Source organism: Stegostoma tigrinum, chromosome 15 (assembly GCF_030684315.1).
Source record: "Stegostoma tigrinum isolate sSteTig4 chromosome 15, sSteTig4.hap1, whole genome shotgun sequence".
Taxonomy (NCBI): Eukaryota; Metazoa; Chordata; class Chondrichthyes; order Orectolobiformes; family Stegostomatidae; genus Stegostoma; species Stegostoma tigrinum.
The window spans coordinates 69,340,604-69,360,581 of NC_081368.1; the positions used below are offsets into that span (position 1 = coordinate 69,340,604).

A 19,978-nucleotide genomic window follows, 5' to 3' on the forward strand; every position below is an offset into this window, starting at 1 on the left:
CACACCTGGATACTGCAGTTTTGGTTTCCTTACTTGATAACAGATTTACTGGCACTGGAGAGGATGCAGAGGAGATTCACTACATTGATTCCAGAGTTAGGATGATTGGCTCATGAGGAGAGGCTGAGAAGACTGGGGTTATATTTATTGGAATTCGGAAGACCTGAGGGGAGGATCTTATAGAAGCATATAAAATTATGAAGGGAATAGATAAGATAGAAGCAGGGAAGATGGTTTCACTGGCAGGTGAAACTAGAGCAAGGAGACATAGCCTCAAAATTGGGGGAGAAGATTTTGGACTGAATTGAGGAGGAACTTCTTCACACAGAGGGTCGTGAACCTGTGGAATTTCCTGCCCAGCAAAGTGGTTGAGGCTACCTCATTGCTTTTAAAGTTTAAGATAAATAATTTTTTTGAATAATAAAGGTATTAAGGGTTATGGTGGAAGGGTGGGTAAGTGGAACTGAGGCAATGAAAAGGTCAGCCGTAGTCTTATTGAATGGTGGAGCAGACTCGAGGGACCAGATGGCATCCTACTGCTCCTGGTTCTTATGTTCTCGATATAGTTTTACTAGTCTCATTTGATTGCTTCAGTCTAGGTGTGAAACTAATTTCAAATGCTGCTTCTGCTATTTCCTGTAACTTCCTGCGGTCCCAAAGCACTTTCTCACAGGTGTTGTGTTATCAGTGACGTAAACCTGGATCTGGCACAATTTCCAGGACCCACAGTCAACTCCAAAAAGCCTTGTTATAAACCTTGTGGCAAATTTAAAGGTAAAAGCCCATTATCTCAGATTTTGATTGTTCTACACATTGCAAGCTAATGTACGTTAGTTAGATGTTTGTCAGATAATTAGCTGATTTGTGCAGTTGATCTTTACATGCCTGTCAAATGTTGGGCTGCTTCAATGTAAATAATTCAAGTGAAATGGAGGAAAACTGAAAGTTGCTCTGTTAGTTCAGAGAGGCTAAGTGATAAAACTTAAGGATTTGTTGGAGACCAAAAGATAGCCTGTGCATGGAAGTGAAGATTTGGGCCAAGGTTCCTAACTAACACTTCGCAATTCACTTCACAGTAAAAGCAAACCTTGCTGATGTTGCAGCCAGGTAGATGGAATGAAGTAAAATGAACATAATGAGAGGAAATATTGAGGAGCTTAGTACCTTTTAAAGTCAATACATTTTCAGTCCCAGATGAAACGTATCACACGTGACGTAGAAGGAAGAAAGGAAGTCAAAGAGACTCTGATCACTGTTTTCAAATCCTGTCCAGTTACAGGCCTCATATTAGAGGACTGCCAATGTTTTGTCATTTACCGTTTAAAAAGGGGAAGAGGCATTGATCAGGCAACTGGATTATACTTGGCAAACAATTGCCTAAAGATTAAGCAAAAATGCAAATCGTTATTTCAAAAGGTAACTTAAGTATTATTAAGTTTTCAGTTGGTTAATTTAGTATGATCATAAACCTGCAAATTAAAAAGTGATCCTTTAAAAATAAAAATCAGCCTAAGTTGATACAAGCATTTCTGAATGAAACATCGAACCCTTTAATTCTTTGCAATGTAAGAGTTGAAATCTTAAAACGCAATGTGCCATGATGTAATTAACAGGAAGTATTGGTGTCTAATTTTACGCTTAAATCTCAGAGACCATGGTAGAATGGTAGATTTATTTTTTGATCTATTTTCCCAACAGGATAAAATGGACAATGTGACACAGAAACCTCTTGTTCAAGATTTTCCATTTGATCACAGTAATGAAGATAAAGATGAGGTTTGTTTATTGTGCTTGTAAGCCACCACAATATCTTCCTGATTTTGTTTTATTCCTGAGAACAAGCTACCTGTTTTTAAGCTTGTCAGCTGTCCATTAATATTTTGTCACTGATGGGCACATGTATTAGCCATTTGACCTGTAAGACTCATGCTCAGGAATTTAGGCTTGTGTTACCAGCTGATTTTTTTGTCTGTTTATTTTTGCTTTTCCTAAGCTTTGTCATGATCTATAATGGACCATTCTGTGTCATACTGGTTGTACCCAAAATCAGCATTGGTTGGAAAAGGAGGATTTCCTCTGGATCTTATGTGGAACTGAAACTCTTAAAAAGATTAGAACTGACTTTGTGTTTTCACTTTGCTTTTAACTATCTAAAATACTTGAGAGAGGTCTTGCAACTCCTTTAACTGTACACTGCTCTTCTGGTAGACATGTAGCATTACAGGAATGAGTTGAATGGGCTGATTTGCTCCATGCCTGTTAACTGAAAACTTCAGATGTCCTTTGAAAGAAGTTCAACTAAGTCTCTGTCTTCTGTATCTGATTCCACCAGCAAAATTGACTTCAGTAACTCCTTAAATCTCCAAGGAGCTTGTTGGTTCTGTTCCGTTGTTTTCAGACAGAAAACAGCATTGCCAAGAGTCTTTCTCCAGGGAGTAGCTACTTATTCCACCAGAGCAGTATCAGGCTTCTTCTCTCTTCTCCCCCCCACCCTGAGAAGATGCTGAATCCTTTGTGTCTGACTGTAGACAGATTTGAAAACTATCACTTGATTTCTCTAGGTTTCTTTTTAAGTTTCACCCCATGGTAACCAGACTATGTTGGCCAAACTCTGAGCTGGGGTGCTTCTGAATTCCTGATTTTTACCTTAAGTTATTCAGTCGATGGTACTGATTTGGATTTGGGGGCTAAATGTATTTCCAAGTTTGCTGACAACATAAAACTAGAATGGTTGTGAGAGGCCTGCAAAGAGGTTTCAAGGGGCCCTAGACAAGAACACAGCAGATGGAATATAGTGTGGAGGAGGAAATTTTTTGCTGAGGATGGTGACTTGGGTTTCCTACTCTGGAGGACTTTGAAAGATTAGGCATTCAGTATGTTCAAGGCAGAAACCAATTTATTTCTTAATATTAAAGATATTGAGGGATATGGGGAATAGTGTGAGGAAAATGGTGTTGCGGTCGATCAACTGTGATCTCATTAAATAAGGTGACATCAAGTGAATGGCCCACTCCTGATCCTACTTATGTTCCTAAATGAAAGGTGACATTTTAAACATCGCTGGCGTGTCAAGTCCAGCATTTATAATGTTTAAATTGTTATTAATCAATAAAACACAAATAATTGACTATTTCAGGAATAGAAACCAATTTTGTGTATCAACTTTCTTCTGACCTGGCAGCTGATTATATCCTTTTTTTTGTTGTATGCTTCTCAGGCTCTGACGGAGCCAGAGGAAGAACAGTCATCGAAGAGGATTCAGCTATCAGCTGACTCTGACACTGCTGAAGAGGAAAGCATTAAAAAACAACAGGTTGCAGTTTATGCATCAGTTGAAGCTGATCTGCTCATGAACACCTCTGGACTATTAACTATTGATCAGCCTTTGTGTGAAAAGCCAAAGGACTTGACACAGCAGAGTAGCTCAAATGTAGACACTGAACAGACAACCCTGTCACGTACTCTGACAACTCTGCCATCTTCAGAAAGTTTCTCAGCAGTGTTACTGAGTGATGGGAATGAAACATCATCAGAGTTTGTGAGTAGTTTGTGTTTCGACAAGTGCAGCGATGACTCTTTTATATCTTCACAACAAGAAGTCGATAAAGCTGAGGAGGTCAAAGAGGTCAAGAAAGCAGACATTTTGGAACATGTTTCTGAAGATTGTTTCCCTCTCCATGACATGCTGTCCTCTGAAGAGCTGCAGTCTTCAAAACTACCACGGCAGGTGAATGTAGAACCCGACATAGTAGCTAGCACAAAGAAACCCACACCAATACGCCCTCCTCCACCAGGTTCAAGTGTCCCTCCTCCACGGCCGCCACCACCTGCACGGCCTGCTCCCCCTCCTCGAAAGAAGAAAAGTGAAACTGCCTTGGATGTGCACAGTTCTTTAGGTCTAGAAGGTAAGTGGAGCTGTTGTGCCTATAAGTTGCCAAGTGTGACAGTGTGAAAGAAGGCCTTAGATTATGGGAGAATATAGACAGGGTAGTCAAATGGGTGCATCAGTGGCAGATAGAATTTAACCCTAACAAATGTAAGGTAAAACTCTTTGGAAGAAGGAACAATGCAGGTAACGACTGAATCAGGGGCAGAATACTAGAAAGCTTAGGATCCTGGGCAACTTGACTCCAATCACTAAAGGTAGCAAGGCAAGTTCACAGTGTATTGAGGCTATAAAGCACTTGCTTTATCAGTTGTAGCATAGATTACAAGAGCCAGGGAGGTTATGTATGAGCAATACAGGATTTGGTTAGGCCATAGCTGGAGTGATATGTGCGGTTCTTGTCTCCTCACTATAAGGAGGACGTGATTGCATTGGATGGGTTGCAGAGGAAATTCACCAGGATGTTATCTGGGCTTGAGCAGTTCAGTGATGGAGAGAGGCTGGTTAAGCTTGGGTGGTTTTCTTTAGAGCAGAGATGGTTGAGGAATGATCTGATTATAGAGGTGCATGGGATTATACAGGATGAATAGAAAGCAGGAACAAATTGCTGCAGATCCTGAAATCTGTATTGAAAGCAACAAATGCTGGAGATGACTGAAAGCCAGGCAGCATCCATTGAGAGAGAGAGAAAGCTAATTTTTCAAGTCTTGAAAGACTAGAACTCTCACGTGAGTTTTCAGTCTGAACAGAAAGCAGCTGTTCCCCTTCATTTTAAAGATAAATAACAAGGAGGCATACTTTTAAGCTGAAAGCTTGGTGGTTTCGAGGGAAGAGAGGCAAGGTTTTTCACTGAGGTTGGTGGAAGTCTGGAATGCATTGTCTGGGAGGGTAGGTTAGATAGGTAGCCTCTGAATGTTTCAGAAGTACTTGAATAGCACTTGAAGTATCATAACATTCAAAACTACGGACAGAGTGATGGAAAGCGAGCTTCATGTAGCTTGACGGATCAAAGGGCCTTTTCCGTACTCTCTGAATCTGTTTAGTTGGGCCATCATGCACCACGAAGCCAATGATTGGCTCAACCAATCAGTACCTTTGCATAAATTTGTGTCATTATTTTCAAGGCTATTTCTTGCATCTTGGTCCTGATGAATGCAACTTGAAAAGCTTTGACTTCTACCTCCACGTAGTGGTTAAGAAACAGCTATACAGTTAAACCAGTTTTGTAGCCAAACTTCATATTGCTTTTTCTAAAAGCTTGAAGGTGATTAAGTGAAATTGAGCAGACATCTAATAAAGGCTGGTCAATGCTTGTACGTTAGGGATAGGCATGGTAATTTTACTTGCTATCTGATTCTTGCAATTTGTTGTCAGCTGAGTCAGAAGTCCGCTGTTTGCTTAGAAGGTGGAAGTAGAATCAACGGATTGGACAGAACATAACAAAAAGTGTTCTCAAAGAAAATCTGTTCCAAATTCTTTTGAAGGAGTATATTTCACAATGTTACTTGTCAAACATCACAGTGCACATCTCCATAGAAGTATGAAAGATTGGAGTCAGGAATCATTAACTCTTGTTTATTTCTGCCTTATTGTTACGGGTAGTGCATATTCACTGATGTCTTGACTGCAATAACAATTTTGAATACCTCAACCGTGTTCGAAATACTTGGGATGCATCTTATTCATATACTGTATATAGTTAGAACAATTGATTTGTCTCAGGTTAGACTCCATATTTGAGATTGCACAAAAATTTGGATGCCTGACAAGCCATTGGTCAAGTTAAAATGTGAAATGTTACTTTCTTTCGGTATTCTCAAATCTTCTGTCTTTAATTTGCATCACTCCATAAATTTGCTTTCAGGTTTGTACATGTTGCTGAATAGTTATCCTGGTAAAAAGTTATCCCTAATTGTAATATTTTGGATAAAAATTCAGAGGCATTGAGTTTATTTACAATTGCTCAATTTTTACACTGTGCTCCAAAGTTGCTTGGTATCAGTTTGTTAAAAATTCTAGTTCAGAAGTGTTTTGTTTTTTTCTCATGCAGTTTCCACAGATCCTGTTGCATCCAGTGGACTAGTGAGTCCCAACACTGCTGTAGAGAATTTAGCCAAAGAACTGCAGCATTCATTAGATCTTGCGAGTGCAACCAGTGGAGACAAAATTGTTACCGCACAGGTATATACAAAACAATTATATTAGCTTACTGAAACTATTTAATGAATGAAATCTGATTTTGAAGTGCCATTATTTTAGACTCCAATCACGGATTCTGGCTCTGAAGTAGCAGCCAGATCGGAAGTGAGGGAATCTGTGATTGGAGGAGCAGCTCCTTACACGTTGTCACACTTGCTGCTCCTCCAATCAAACCCGACATGTTTTCCATCTGTCAACAGCCCAACGTGCCTGCTATTTTTCAGGCCTGGTTCTTGAAAGAGCTATAATGTTGAATGATTTTGTTAGAGGGGTAAGCATCTTATAGATTTTTCCCATCATCTTTGATTTTTGTTTTTATTGGTTACTTGTGACATTTGTTGAGCAGATTTATCCAATATCCCTGTGTATTTGAGCCCTGCTTAGAAGTGAAGAAAGAAAAATACTGTGCAGCATCCTTTTTGAAGGGAACCGTGTAAGTTAGGTTCTCAGCACTAACGTTCTTCACAGTCTTAATCAGAACTGTATCTCTCACAGCAATGTTAATCTGTAGAAACCTGCTTTAATCCTTACCCCAACACAAACTCTATCGATGTATTTTCTTTTAGGCTAGTGCAGGAAGGTGATGATATTTGTAACTACTTTTTATCTGAACTAGAAAATTGTGATTATTTGCCATGTCCAGACTGCTTTCGAAGTGTTGCAGAAATCTGACTGTAGTTTTCTATCTCCAGAATGTAAAAGTCATCAAGTCCTGTCTTGTGAGTTTCACTGTTGTGTAAAATGAATGCTTTAGAGAATCTATATTAACTCCAGGTCATATACTCAAATCTTGGCTGCTTATTCTGAAATATTGTTTAGGAGTTGCAAGTTTTAATGACTTGCTAAAATGATTGCTAGCCAGTCAGAGATATGTTAATCAGAAATCCTGGAAAGAGATTGTTTGTTTGAAAAAGAGTTGCAACTGCACATACACTTTACACTATGGACTCCTAACAAAACTGAAGTCACTGGTGATCAGGAGGTAAGTTCTGCATTTGTTGGAGTTACACAAAGCACAGCAGAAGATGGCTGTAGTTACTAGGGGTCAATCATTTCCGTCACAGTAGTCACTGTTGGAGTTGCTCAAGATAGTGTCTATCTATCCCCAGCTACTTCATGAATACCATTCCATCATAAGGTCAGAAGTGGTGATGTGCCATTCATTATTTCCTCCCATATTAAAGCAGCCAGTATTGAGGTCTTTTTGCATTTGAAAAATGTGTAGGCTGAGGTTTACATGCAAAAATATTGTGCCACTCACATACCACCTCCAACAGCAGGGAATCTAATCACTGCCCCTTGACATTAAATGGCTGTACCATTGCTGAGTCTCCCACTATCAACATCCTGGAGTTACCGTTGACCAGAAAGTGAACTTGATCAGTCATGTCAGTGCTCTGATTGCAAAAATAAATTAAAGGTTGTGAATTCCCTGGCAAGCAACCCACTTTTTCTGTTCCCATTGACACTCTATGATTTCTGAAGACACCAGTCAGGTGTGTGATGGAATATTTTCTACTTGAATGATTGAAGCAGCATTCAAGAAGCTCAGCACCATCCAGGACACAGCATAGAACAATTGGAGTCAGGAATGGTTAACTCCAGTTTATTTCTGATTTGTCAATGAAATGTTAATTTTTGTAATCTGTTAAATAGTTGAAAGCCATTGGGAACTAACACGTTGAGGTTCTAATTTTTCTAATTTCAGGAAGATAGCTTGTCATATTGAATGCCCTTTATACTTCAGGCTAACATCAGTTGTGTTTGAAGTTTGAGAGTGGGATCAAGATAGCAGAACTTGAATGGGAAGAATATGTAAATTCCAAAGCTGCAACACGTCTGATCAGAGATAATGGGAACTGCAGATGCTGGAGAATCCGAGATAACAAAGTGTTGAGCTGGACACCCAAAATGTCAGCTTTTGTGCTCCTCAGATGCTGTGTTCATCCAGCTCCACATTTTGTTATCTTGAACACTTATGATCACTTTGTCAGAAGAGTCAGGCTGTAGTGGTAAAATGGAGCAGTTTCTGTTCTAGATTTAAGAAGTTAATTGTCAACTACACAGGATAAGAACAAACTTAGGTGTTGTAATTGACTGCGGACAATTGTTACCACCATTGTACAGGTTTCATATTTTGACACTGACGTTTTTCACAGCTTCCTTCTCGTGTCCACAGACTATGTCATCACTCTGACTGAAGATGTGATGGAAAAGAAATCAAAATAACCAGCTTTGAGTTTTGTACTGATTGAAAAGAGAAATAGGGTCACCAGGAATCATGGACTTGTTAGTCTAATAAGTCCAAGGGAGAAGTCATTAAAAGCTATAATAAAGGATAAAGAGATAGAGCTTTTAGAAAAACTTGAGCAGATTAGAGAAAACAAATGTAAGTTTGCAAAAAGCCTTGTGTGATGAATCCAGTTGGTTTCTTTAGGAAGTAACTAAAGTGGTGAATGATGAAATGTCTATAGACGTTGTTTCAGTCCACATACAAAGCCTTGGTTGGGCCACATCTGGAACCCTGAGTAGAATTGAGTACACTGCACTTTACGATATTTTGACTTTGGAAGAGGTGCACTGCAGATTCAGTAGACTGTTAGTAAACTTCAGTGGTTAGATCAGTGATCTCATGGTTGGTGGAACAAGCTTTCTTAAGAATTAATTTTATATTTTTAACAATGGTAGGACATCCAGTGCAGCCGTTTGATTTACGCTTGTAACATCTGAAATCTATTTTGGTAAATGTGCAACATCTTCCTTCCAAACATCCATGCTTTGGCAAAGTTCCATTTTATACTCAAACAAATTAGAAATTGGATCTTGTGCAGTGGAGAGCATTGGCACAATGATCTCTCAGGTCTTCCAAATTATTTAGTCTGCATTAAGTAATAGCAAAGCATAATAATCCAAACTGATAAAATAGCTTATATTTGTTTTAAGGTATAATTTACCTGGTTGTTTACTCCGTGTCTGACTCTGCTTTTAAAATCCAAATTACAGGAAAACGGGAAAGGGGCTGGAGAATCAACATCTGGTATTCCTGAAACTGAAATGCTAGGACCGCAAAGACCAAGATCAAACTCTGGAAGAGAACTCACTGATGAGGTGAAGAGGAATAATGTATTTAAAAATAAGTAGAAAGTGCTGAGTTTTCTACGTTTAAAGTGTGACTTGCTTTGTGGATGTTTACCTGGTTCTGAATAAAAAGGTTAATCTTAATGTAATTTCAGTCAATTTCAAAGCTGTTGCAATCCTCACTTCAAGATGAGAAGTTCCCTGATTATTTAATAGCTTTTCTGTTTCTCAAAATTGAGAAATGGATATGCAAAATATGTAGAGAGAATGTATTTATTCCTTTAAAAACCAAAAGAACTGCGGATGCTATAAATCAGGGACAAAACAAAGGTGCTGGAAAAGCTCAGGTCTGTCAGCATCTGTGAAGGAAAAAATGGTTCATGTTTCGGGTCCGGTCACCCTTTATCAGAAAGGTTCCTTTCTTTAACAATTGAAATCTGTGGCCATTGCTGTAGTTACAAGTTGTGGTGTCCAATGCCTCTTAATTACAATAGCCCTTCCAAGCAGGACAATAATATTGGAAATGCTTCAGTAGTCTCCTGATTTGACGCTTCTGTGCATTTCTCCTGTGGCTTCCGTCTTTTTGTCAGAGAAATGTGCAATGCAACATCCCTGAGGGAACTCTGTTAGAGTGGTGCAGAGATGGGTAAAGTCAGAACATGTACACCCATTCCCCACCATGACCTGCTGAATGGTAGTTTTGAAGTTTTGGCCCGAATGTTTGTTGCAGGGTGAGATCGCTGAGAAAACAAAGGTGGTCAGGTGGATGGTTAATTATTTGGGGTTACTCAGATGTTAATATGACTAATGTTTAGTTGGTAACTACTCAATTAAGTACTATGGAACTGTCCAAAATTTCTAACTCTGGCACACAGACGTTTTATGGAGAAGCTGGGAACAGGAGAAATGCCCATTGGAAATTATAAAGTTTCTGGAAATCCTCATGTCTGCCAGTAATGAAGACTTGCATAGAATGCCATTATGCTTTGGTCTCCAGTGATCGAGAGACCATAATATTTAGGCCAAGCAAGAAACAGTGTGCTGAAGATCAGCGATTAAAAGAATTTGATTGACAGCGTATTAGCTTTGCCTAATGTACTGATTTTTTTTATGTTTTTAAAAAAATATTTTTTAGGAAGTCTTATCTTAATAATGGTTACCTTTGTGGTGTTAAACCCTGAAAAGTGTTATGGCAGAGTCTAGTGCTTCTTAACTTGAGAACCTGAAATGTGCTGTCCAAGAGCATGTTTCAGGGGTTTGCAGATACTGAGGCTATTTGTAGCACACTGATTATGTAGAAATTGATTGTCATTTTCATCTTTGCCCCTACAAAGGACATACTGAACAATGTATTTTTTGAATGAGGTCATTGATTGAAATTAAAAATTTTCAGAAAGAATCCTAGAAGTTGTACAGTAAAAAGGCCTATTGGTGGCTCTTGTCTGCCCCAACCAAAAAAAAGAGCCACCCAGCTAAGTTCCATTTTCCAGGATTTGGTCCATAACTCTAAACGTAGCACTTGAAATGAACACATCCAGACATTTTATATTTGTAGTTTCTACCTCGAACACCCTTTCAGGTAGTGAGTTCCAGACCTGTAGTGCAGTCTGCATGAAATAGCTTTCTCTCCTCACCTTTTTAATCTTTCTACTGATCACTTGAAATCTGTGCCGGCTAATTGTTGACTATTTTGCTAAGGCCCCGCCTATTCAATTTTACCAAGCCCATCACATTTTCTTTTCACTGACAGATACCCAACCTATCGGATCTTTTCTCATCATGTCATTTTTTTCAGGCATGGCAACATCCTTGTAAATTGCCTCTCATCCCTCCAGTGCAACTGCATCCTTACTGTAACGAGGTGACTAGAACTGCACACTGCTCAAGTTGTGGTATAACTAATGATTTATACATTTTATAACCTCTCTGCTCTCTTATTCTATACCTTGGCTAATAAGTTAGAGTTCTATATGCCTTTACAACAGTCAAAAATACTTTAGTTCCACTACACCTCGACATACTTTTCATTGTGTATTCCTTTGCCTTGTTTGATTTCCCAAAATGAACATCCTCACACGTTCACTTTGAATTCCGTTGCCCACTTACCTGTCCGATCTGATCTGTCCATGTGTCCTAATTTGAAAATGTTTTTAACAGGGTTACAGTGAATTGACTAATGTTCCCAATTTGTTGGTGTACTTGTACACAATGATCTCAGCACCGTTGCACAACGAATGAAATAGATTTCACTATTGTTGGACAAACTAAGTCTAGTATATTGATAACAAAGTGTGGACCTGGATGAACACAGCAGGCCAAGCAGCATCTTAAAAGCTTTCTTGCTGCTAAGATCCTGCTTGGCCTGCTGTGTTCATCTAGCTCCGCACTTTGTTATCTCGGATTCTCCAGCATCTGCAGTTCCCATTATCTCTAGTCTTTGATTTCATGTTTGCTTTATAAACTATAGAAAATAGAACAGTAGAGCACAGGAACAGGCCCTTCAGCCAACCCTGCCCATTTGCCTGCAAATGGCCCATATTACTGTTTCCTACCTGTTTTATGCACCTGTTTAAATGCCTCTTAAATATTGCTATCGTACCTGTTCCTGCCGCCTCCCCTGGCAGCGCATTTTAGTTACCTCCCGTTCTCTGTATTACAAAAGCCTTGCTTCACACTTCTTTAAATTTTCCCCTTCTCATCTTAAGTCTTTGGGCCCTAGGATTTGACATTTCCACGCTGGGGAGAAGAAAAGACTGATGATCCACCCCATCCATGCCTCTTAATTTTATGTACTTCTATCAGGTCACCCCTCAGCCTCTGATGCTTTAGCAAAAGCAATCCAAGTTTGTCCAGTCTCTCAAGACTTGGCATGAATTGCCAACCTTGTATTCAATTCCCTGACTGATAAAGGCGAACATGCTGAACACCTTTTTATTCTCACCTTGTCCTTCTGTGTTGCCGCTTTGATAGAGTTCTGGGCTTGCACCCCAAGATCCCTTGTATCAATGCTCCTCTGGATCTTGCTTTTTACTATATACTTTGCTGTTGCATTTGACCTTCCAAAACACATCATGTCACACCTGTACGAATTAAACTCCAGCGGCCATTTCTCCAGCCACGTTTCCAACTGATCTGTATCCTGCTGTATCGTTTGATAACTTGCCTCGCTATCTACAACTTTTCCAGTTTTCATGTCTGCAAACTTAGTAATCAGGCCACCTAAGTTTTTGTCCAAATCACTGATGTAAATTACAACCATCTGAGGCCCTGACACTGATCCTGATACTTGTGGAGCACCACTTGTCTCAGATCTCCAGTTAGAAAAAGACCCTTCCACAACTACCTTCTGTCTTCTATGACTAAGTCAATTCCATATCCAACTGACCAACTCACTGTGGATCCTGTGTGACTTAATATTGACTAGTGTACCGTGACTACCCTTGTCAAATGCTTTAGTAAAGCCCATGTAGACAAATTCCACTGTCTTACCCTCATCAGTCATCGTCATCTTCACTTCTTCAAAAAGCTCAATCGGATTTGAGAGATAAGACCTCCCTAGCACAAGAGACATGCTGACTCTCCTTAATAAGTCAGTTTGTTTCCAAACATGAGTAAATCCAGTCCATAAGTGTCTTCTGCAATTATTTCTCCACTGCTGATGTAAGGTTCACCGGACTGTGATTATCTGGATTACCTCTGTTGCCCGTTTTAAACAAAGGGACAGCATACTCTTCTGGGACCTCAACTTTGACTAAAAAGCTACAAAGGTCTCTGACAAGTCTACAGCAGTCTCCATCCTTGCTCCAACAGCATTGTGGTGTTGCACTTTCATGTCAAATATCTGACCAGTGCACTTGAATGGTAGATTTATCTGGCTTGCATTAGGAGTGTTAAATAATTACTTTCTTGCTTTATAAAAGGAAATTCTAGCAAGTGTGATGGTCAAGAATCTAGATACTGGAGAAGAGATCCCTTTGAATATGGCTGAGGAAAAGCTTCCCAAAGGCCTGAACCCACTGACATTGCACATCATGCGCCGAACAAAGGAATATGTGAGGTATGTAGTCAATGCTATTACCTGGCTCTGCTGCTATACTGAGGATTGCAGCTTTTGCCCATTTCATCATGAATTTTTTTATATCAAATTTTTTTTCAATTTCTACTTGAAGTTCATTGTAACTTAAATGGGTGAACCAACTTTTGGTGAATTTGGGCATTAGTCGTTACTGCAGCTGCCATTTTTTTTCAGCTGTCCGATCATCAAAGATTTTATATGTCCAATAAAGTAACTGGCAGAAATGTGGAGTATCGCAAGCAACTTGATGCTGCTAGTGAGGTTTCCTCAATGCAAATTAGGAGTTAAATCTTAGTCAAATTAAAATGACAGGATTGATTCCTTATTAAATTTTACGAAGGAGCACACTTCTCAAGTCAGCAAGCCGACTAATTTAGTTTTACTTTGATATTTGAACAGTGTATTTTGTTATCATTAACAAAATGAGCAAAGATATTCATAATGGTATTGGAAGATGTTCAACATCTATTCAGATGTATTTGCCTGGGTTACTTGTTCAAACACATCAACAGACCAACTTTGGTTCATTACTAAACCAGTTGATGCTAAATATCAGTTATTGGATGAAGTGTTTATAGTACAATGAATAAACTTGTGCTCTAATTTTAAGTGGGGTTGATGTATTTGAGGTATTTAGACTGAGAACCCCACATAAACTATCTGTATGTTAACAAGGAGATGGCATGATTTAATCAGAAGATTTTTCCCATTGTAGTAATGATGCTGCACAGTCAGATGATGAAGAAAAGATTCATACAGCTCAATCTGAGCAAGACAGCCATAAAATCAAACAGAAAACGTAAGTTAATTTATCTATCTTTTGCTGTTCAAGAAAAATTGTAGCTTTGGTATGTTTAAAATAGACTTGTTTAAAAGGAAACACTTGACAATGCTTTGAGCAAGTTTATTCCTTACACTTAATTTGTGTTCTGCCATTGGAGCATGCTTTTAATGTTCTACAGGATTACATTGGATGTATAGCACAGAAATAAATTAGTCAACACAGTAGGTTCTTGGTGTTTGTACACAAAATTATCTTGCCCCACCCCACTTCTCCATCTTTCCTAATCACATTCTACCATTGTAACCCTCTGTTCACTTTCTCAAGTGTCTGTCCAGATTCCCCTTAAGTGCAGTTATACTATTGAGTTCAACCATTCTGTGCTTGAGAATCTCTCATTTCTTGACACTCTTTGGACGAAAAATGATTTTGCTCCATTAGATTTCTTAGTGACAATGCTGTTCTCTACAAGAGAAAACCTCTCTGCGTCCAATCGATCAAAATCTTTATAACTTTAAAGATACCCATTAGATCACTCCTCGGCTTTCCCTCTTGAGCGAAGAGACCCAACATGTCCAATCTTCTCCGGACAAGTATTTCTGTTACCAGCTTTGTAAATCATCTTCACATCTTCTGGAGTGCCTCTATATTTTTTATGTTATATCACACTTGGGAAAATTAGGAAGCACAATGCAAACGTTTGACTATGCTCTTCCAACCTGGGGAATGTTCCTTCCCAACACCAATCAAACAAAGTTACCCCAAGTACCCATCCTGTTCTTGAATGAATGCTAGCTAGATTGATGAATCTGATATGCAGCATACTCTAGGCATGGTGAATGCACCTCGGTGGGGGTGAGACAGAGGCTAGCTAACATCAAGAATGTTTTACTTCAGGGATGTTTATTTTCACCAGGTGACACACCCACACATGCACCCAAGGAGACACAGAAGCCGCAATAATTCAGTGAAGCTTTCTACCAAGCCTCTGAGCCAGATAACATTTCAGCTGAAAGCTAGACTCAGGAGTTGTCCTAACTATCATTGCTTTCTACACAAATTAACTGCATTCAAGTACTTTTAACGAGGAGCTTTATTTTCCACGTGAGATCAGAGCATCTGATGCCATGATGACAAGATAATTGCTGGTTTAGGTGATTCATGTGAATGCAGATACCGGCTCGGACTAAGGTCAAACACACTTTTTATTGTGTACAAAGTCTGTAATGCATTTAGAGAGCTGTTTTGAGCTCACTGTTAATCTGATGTGATACACGCTTGGTTCAAAATTTGATTCTGTTAGCACTTGAAACGTAGAGCTGTTACGCTACAGCGCAGAGCAGCTTTGTGACATGCTTGGAGAGAAAGCAGAGTTTTTGGGTCCCTTGTTCAGAACAGGTTGTAGCTAAGAAGACATTGAGATTTATCTTGAAGATGGGGTGGGGGAATAATAAATGACAGGTGGAGATGGAGCCCAGAGAGAGAGAACAACAGTTGGGTAGACAATGGAATGGATAAAGCACACTCCTCCTCAACTCCTAAGGCCTCCCCACATCTCCATGGCAGTTATAGGTGTAACACCTGCCCGTAGACTACACCCCTTCTCACTCTCCAAGGCCACAGACACATTTTCCAGGTGTAGCAGCAATTTACCTGCACTTCAAATCTAGTCGACTGTATTCACTGCTCACAATGTGGTCTGCTGTATATCAGGGTGACAAAACAGAGAACTGGGTGACCGCTTTGCAGAACATCTACACTCTGTCTACAAAAATGACTTTTAGCTTTTTGCCTGCTGTTTAAATGCACCACCTTGCTCCTTGGCCAACATCTAGGCCTCTGGCTTGCTGCAGTGCTCCAGCAAGCTCCGTGCAAGCTGGAGGAACAACTTCATTTTCTGTTTCAGGACTGTACAGCCTTCAAGACTCCATATAGAGTTTGATAATTTTAATGTAAAACATTCTCACCCATGTCTTCCCCACAACCCCCACAGAGCAGCAAGCCTCATACAGCCAGCCCATTAGCAAGTATTGATTTTCCCAGGCTGACCTTTACTCATTCCTTTGTCAGTCCAGCTGCTATTCTCTCCCCCTGTGCTCCATATCCAGCTGTTGTTTGCCCCATGACCCCACCCTATCTCCAGCATGTGTGCCAACCTTGTGCTAGCTAAAGTCAGTTCTGAAGGAGGGTCACTAGACCCAAGCGTTAACTCTGCTTTCTTTCTACAGATCCTACAGACATGCTGAGTTTCTCCAGCAGTTTGTTTTTGTTTCAGATTTCTGGCATTTGCAATACTTGTCCTCTTTTTTTGTAACATTCCTGGTTTGCTTGTTTTGTTGTACATTTGCTGTCAGACTACATCAAATTCATGCAGTTGTTTACAGGTCCTATGCTGTTTTAATCTTCTGTGCAGTGGTGTTAGAACTGCCTTTATTAAAAGTGGCTCATCTTGATTTGTTGTAGTTCCCGTGACAAAATGATATGTAATTTCCATGGCATTCATAGTTGTTTATCAAGCAGCAATGAGAATTCTGGAGAGAAAATGATTTGAAACTGACAAATCATCAAATGCTAAGAAAAACCATTTCTTGACTTTCCTCCTGTTTGTCTTCTCCTAAGCAGTCCTCCTCCACTTTGGGAAGCAGTCAGAATTTGAATGGTTTATCCTGTGACATTCTCTGCAAACTTGTCAGGTCTTTAAATTGTGTGTTCCTCCAAAGACGGATTAAGTCTGCTTCAAGGTTCTGTTAGTATGGATTATCTTGACCTTCATTTATATTTGAAAATCAACATCAGTAAAAGTTCTGTTGTTACTTTAACTATATTGCTACATTCTGGACTACTTACGCTTGACCCTATTGGGAGAACTGGAAAGCATATTTTCATCTTGATATTTTATTTTCCTAGCAATCAATTTAAGAAATTTTTGGGTAAATCGGTGAAGAAAGCCAAGCATCTTGCTGAAGAGTATGGTGAAAAGGCTGTAAATAAAGTTAAGAGTGTCCGAGATGAAGGTGAGTTTCACGTATTAATAGCTTAATTTTTTTAGAAAATTCTCAATCATTTTACTGCAATGCATAAGGGGCACAGGTTGCTTTGCAATCACAGTTTGAATTATTCACCATATAAAGGTATTGAAGGTATAAGCATACAAGAAGCCTGTAAGGGGCTATGGGACAGGCAAACAATCCCAACATGCAATTTAAACATGTCCAATGCACAGTTAGCTTCCAAGTTAAATGATGATGTTCTACCTTTGTGGTTTTGAGCTAGGTAATATCATTTCTGATAAATTTGTTTTTGCTATAATATTGTCAGTTGTTGCTTTCCTTAGTTTTCCATATGGATCAAGATGATGCTTCTTCCAGTGATGATGAGGGGATGCCTTACACAAGACCTGTCAAGTTTAAAGCAGCCCATGGCTTCAAAGGACCTTATGACTTTGATCAGATTAAAGTAGTTCAAGATCTAAGTGGAGAGCACATGGTAGGTTCTTCAATTATTGGGTGCATCCTAGTGCAGAGGACATCAGTACTTAGCTAGTTTCTGTTCCTGAGTGATTCTAGCTCTTCTGTTCTATTGCTTTTTGTTTCACTTTAGGTGTCATTCTGCAACTGATAGCCAGGAAGCTGCCAGGCTTGAGAGTTGTTTAGTATCCAAGACCTGGAATTAAATGAGCACAGGCCACAAAATTTATATACTTTTGCTTTCAGTACAGACACTGCTTAAAATCTAGGCCAAGTTAGAAATTGAATGTGAGAAAGGTTTGCCATTTTATTGTAAAAGTGCAATCAATTCTCACTTCTGTCACTACACACAGACAAACAGGGACATGAATTACACTGAGACACCACGTCCATAAGTGCACAAACCAAACAGAGACACGCCAGGGAATCCCTGGAGGCCTAGTATTCTAACTGGAACTCCATCAACAAACATATTGAATGAGCTCCCTGTCTACAAACCACTGAGAAACAGAACTGAAAATGGTACCAAACACCTCAACAAACTGAGGCGTATAAATAACAAGAAGGACAGAACACAACACTTCACCAAAGGCACATTGCCAATGTTACCTCGCAGAGTGATGAAGCATTTGCAACCAAACCTGCCGGCTCTACAACTGCACCCATTTCTAGTTTAACATTATTTTGCCTTTGCAAAATCTTTTTCCTCTGTCCACTTCGTGTTTGCTTTCCCTTCTCACAGCCTTCTGAAACTGGCATTCTGCTTCCCCCATAGCAACAGCAATAGTCCCTTGTGACCTTCTTGTTTTCTATTGACAAGTCAAAATAATGTTAACAGATTCTTCAGCTAAGGAGGTTTTCACAGCTGAGCTTGTCTCTTTCAGTCTCCAAGTGGCCACAGCATCCGGCAGGGCTTGCAGACAATACTTTGGATCAAAAGTTAATTGGTATAAGATGAATGAATATTTGTTTTATGTAGGGAGTTATAACAAATAAATTTCTTGATCAAATGAATGAAACAAATTCAAAAATGACTTGAAACACGTAGAACATTAGGGCGCAGTACAGGCCCTTCGGCCCTCAATGCTGCACCGACTGGTAAAACCAAACTGAAGCCCATCTAATCTACACTATTCCATTATCATCCATATGCTTATCCAATGATCATTTAAGCCCCTCAGTTTAAAGCTATGCCCCCTCGTGCTAGCCATCACCATCCGAGGAAAAAGGCTCTCACTGTCGACCCTATCTAATCCTCTGTTCAACTTGTAACTGAACTCCAGGATGAACATTTCGCATTAACCACCACCTTCTGTCATCTTACAGCTAGCCAATTTCTGATCTAAACCGCTAAATCACCCTCAATCCCATGCCTCCATATTTTCTACAATAGCTTACCGTGGGGAACCTTATCAAACCCTTTACTGAAATCCATATCCATATACACCATATCAACCGCTTTACCCTCATCCACCTGTTTGGTCACCTTCTCAAAGAATTCAGTCAGGTTTGTGAGGCACGATCTACCCTTCACAAAACCATGTTGACTATTCCTAATCAAATTATTCCTTTCTAGATGATTACAAATCCTATCTCTTATAATCCTTTCCAACAATTTACCCACAACCGAAGTAAAGCTCACTGGTCTGTAATTACCAGGGTTGTCTTTACTCCCCTTCTTGAACAAGGGGACAACATTTGCTATCCTCCTGTCTTCTGTCACTATTCCTGTAGACAATAATGACAAAGATCAATGCCAAAGGCTCTGCAATCTCCCCCCTAGCTTCCCAGAGAATCCTAGGATAAATCCCATCTGGCCCAGGGGACTTATCTTTTTTGACACCTTCCAGAATTGCTAACACCACCTCCTCAGGATCCTCAATCCTGTCTTGTCTAATAGCCTGCATCTCCATATTCTCCTCGACAACATTGTCTTTTTCCTGTGTGAATACTGAGGAAAAATATTCATTTAGCGCCTCCTATCTCTTCGGACTCCATGCACAACTTCCCACTACTGTCCTTGACTGGCCCTAATCTTACTCTCGTCATTCTTTTATTCCTGACATACCTATAGAAAGCTTTAGGGCTTTCCTAGATCCTACCTGCCAAAGATTTCTCATGTCCCCTCCTGGCCCCTCTTAGCTCTCTCTCTAAGTCCATCTTGGCTAACTTGTAACTCTCAAGCACCCTAACTGAGCCTTCACGCCTCACCTTTACATGAGCTTCCTTCTTCCTCTTGATAAGAGATTCAACTTCTTCAGTAAACCACAGCTCCCTCACTCAACCACTTCCTCCCTGTCTGACAGGTACATACTTATCAAGGACATGCTGTAGCTGTACCTTGAACAAGCTCCACATTTCAATTATGCCCAGCCCCTGCGGTTTCCTTCCCCATCCTGTGCATCCTAAATCTTGCCTAATCACCTCACAATTGCCTTTCCCCCAGCTATAACTCTTGCCCTGGAGGTATATACCTATTCCTTTCCATCGCT

The 19,978-nt window shown here is 39.8% G+C and overlaps 1 protein-coding gene across 2 annotated transcripts in view; it reads left to right on the top strand.

The window, feature by feature from the left end:
• Positions 1-19,978, top strand: part of wdr44 (WD repeat domain 44) — a 95,059-nt gene that overhangs the window by 51,108 nt on the left and 23,973 nt on the right. For both annotated transcript variants that reach the window (XM_048544667.2, XM_048544668.2), the window contains 8 exons: positions 1,699-1,776; positions 3,218-3,905; positions 5,937-6,067; positions 9,089-9,193; positions 13,084-13,220; positions 13,954-14,037; positions 16,927-17,033; positions 17,354-17,505. In XM_048544667.2, the coding sequence (XP_048400624.1) occupies positions 1,699-1,776; positions 3,218-3,905; positions 5,937-6,067; positions 9,089-9,193; positions 13,084-13,220; positions 13,954-14,037; positions 16,927-17,033; positions 17,354-17,505 (1,482 nt within the window). The remainder of the gene's footprint in view (positions 1-1,698; positions 1,777-3,217; positions 3,906-5,936; positions 6,068-9,088; positions 9,194-13,083; positions 13,221-13,953; positions 14,038-16,926; positions 17,034-17,353; positions 17,506-19,978) is intronic.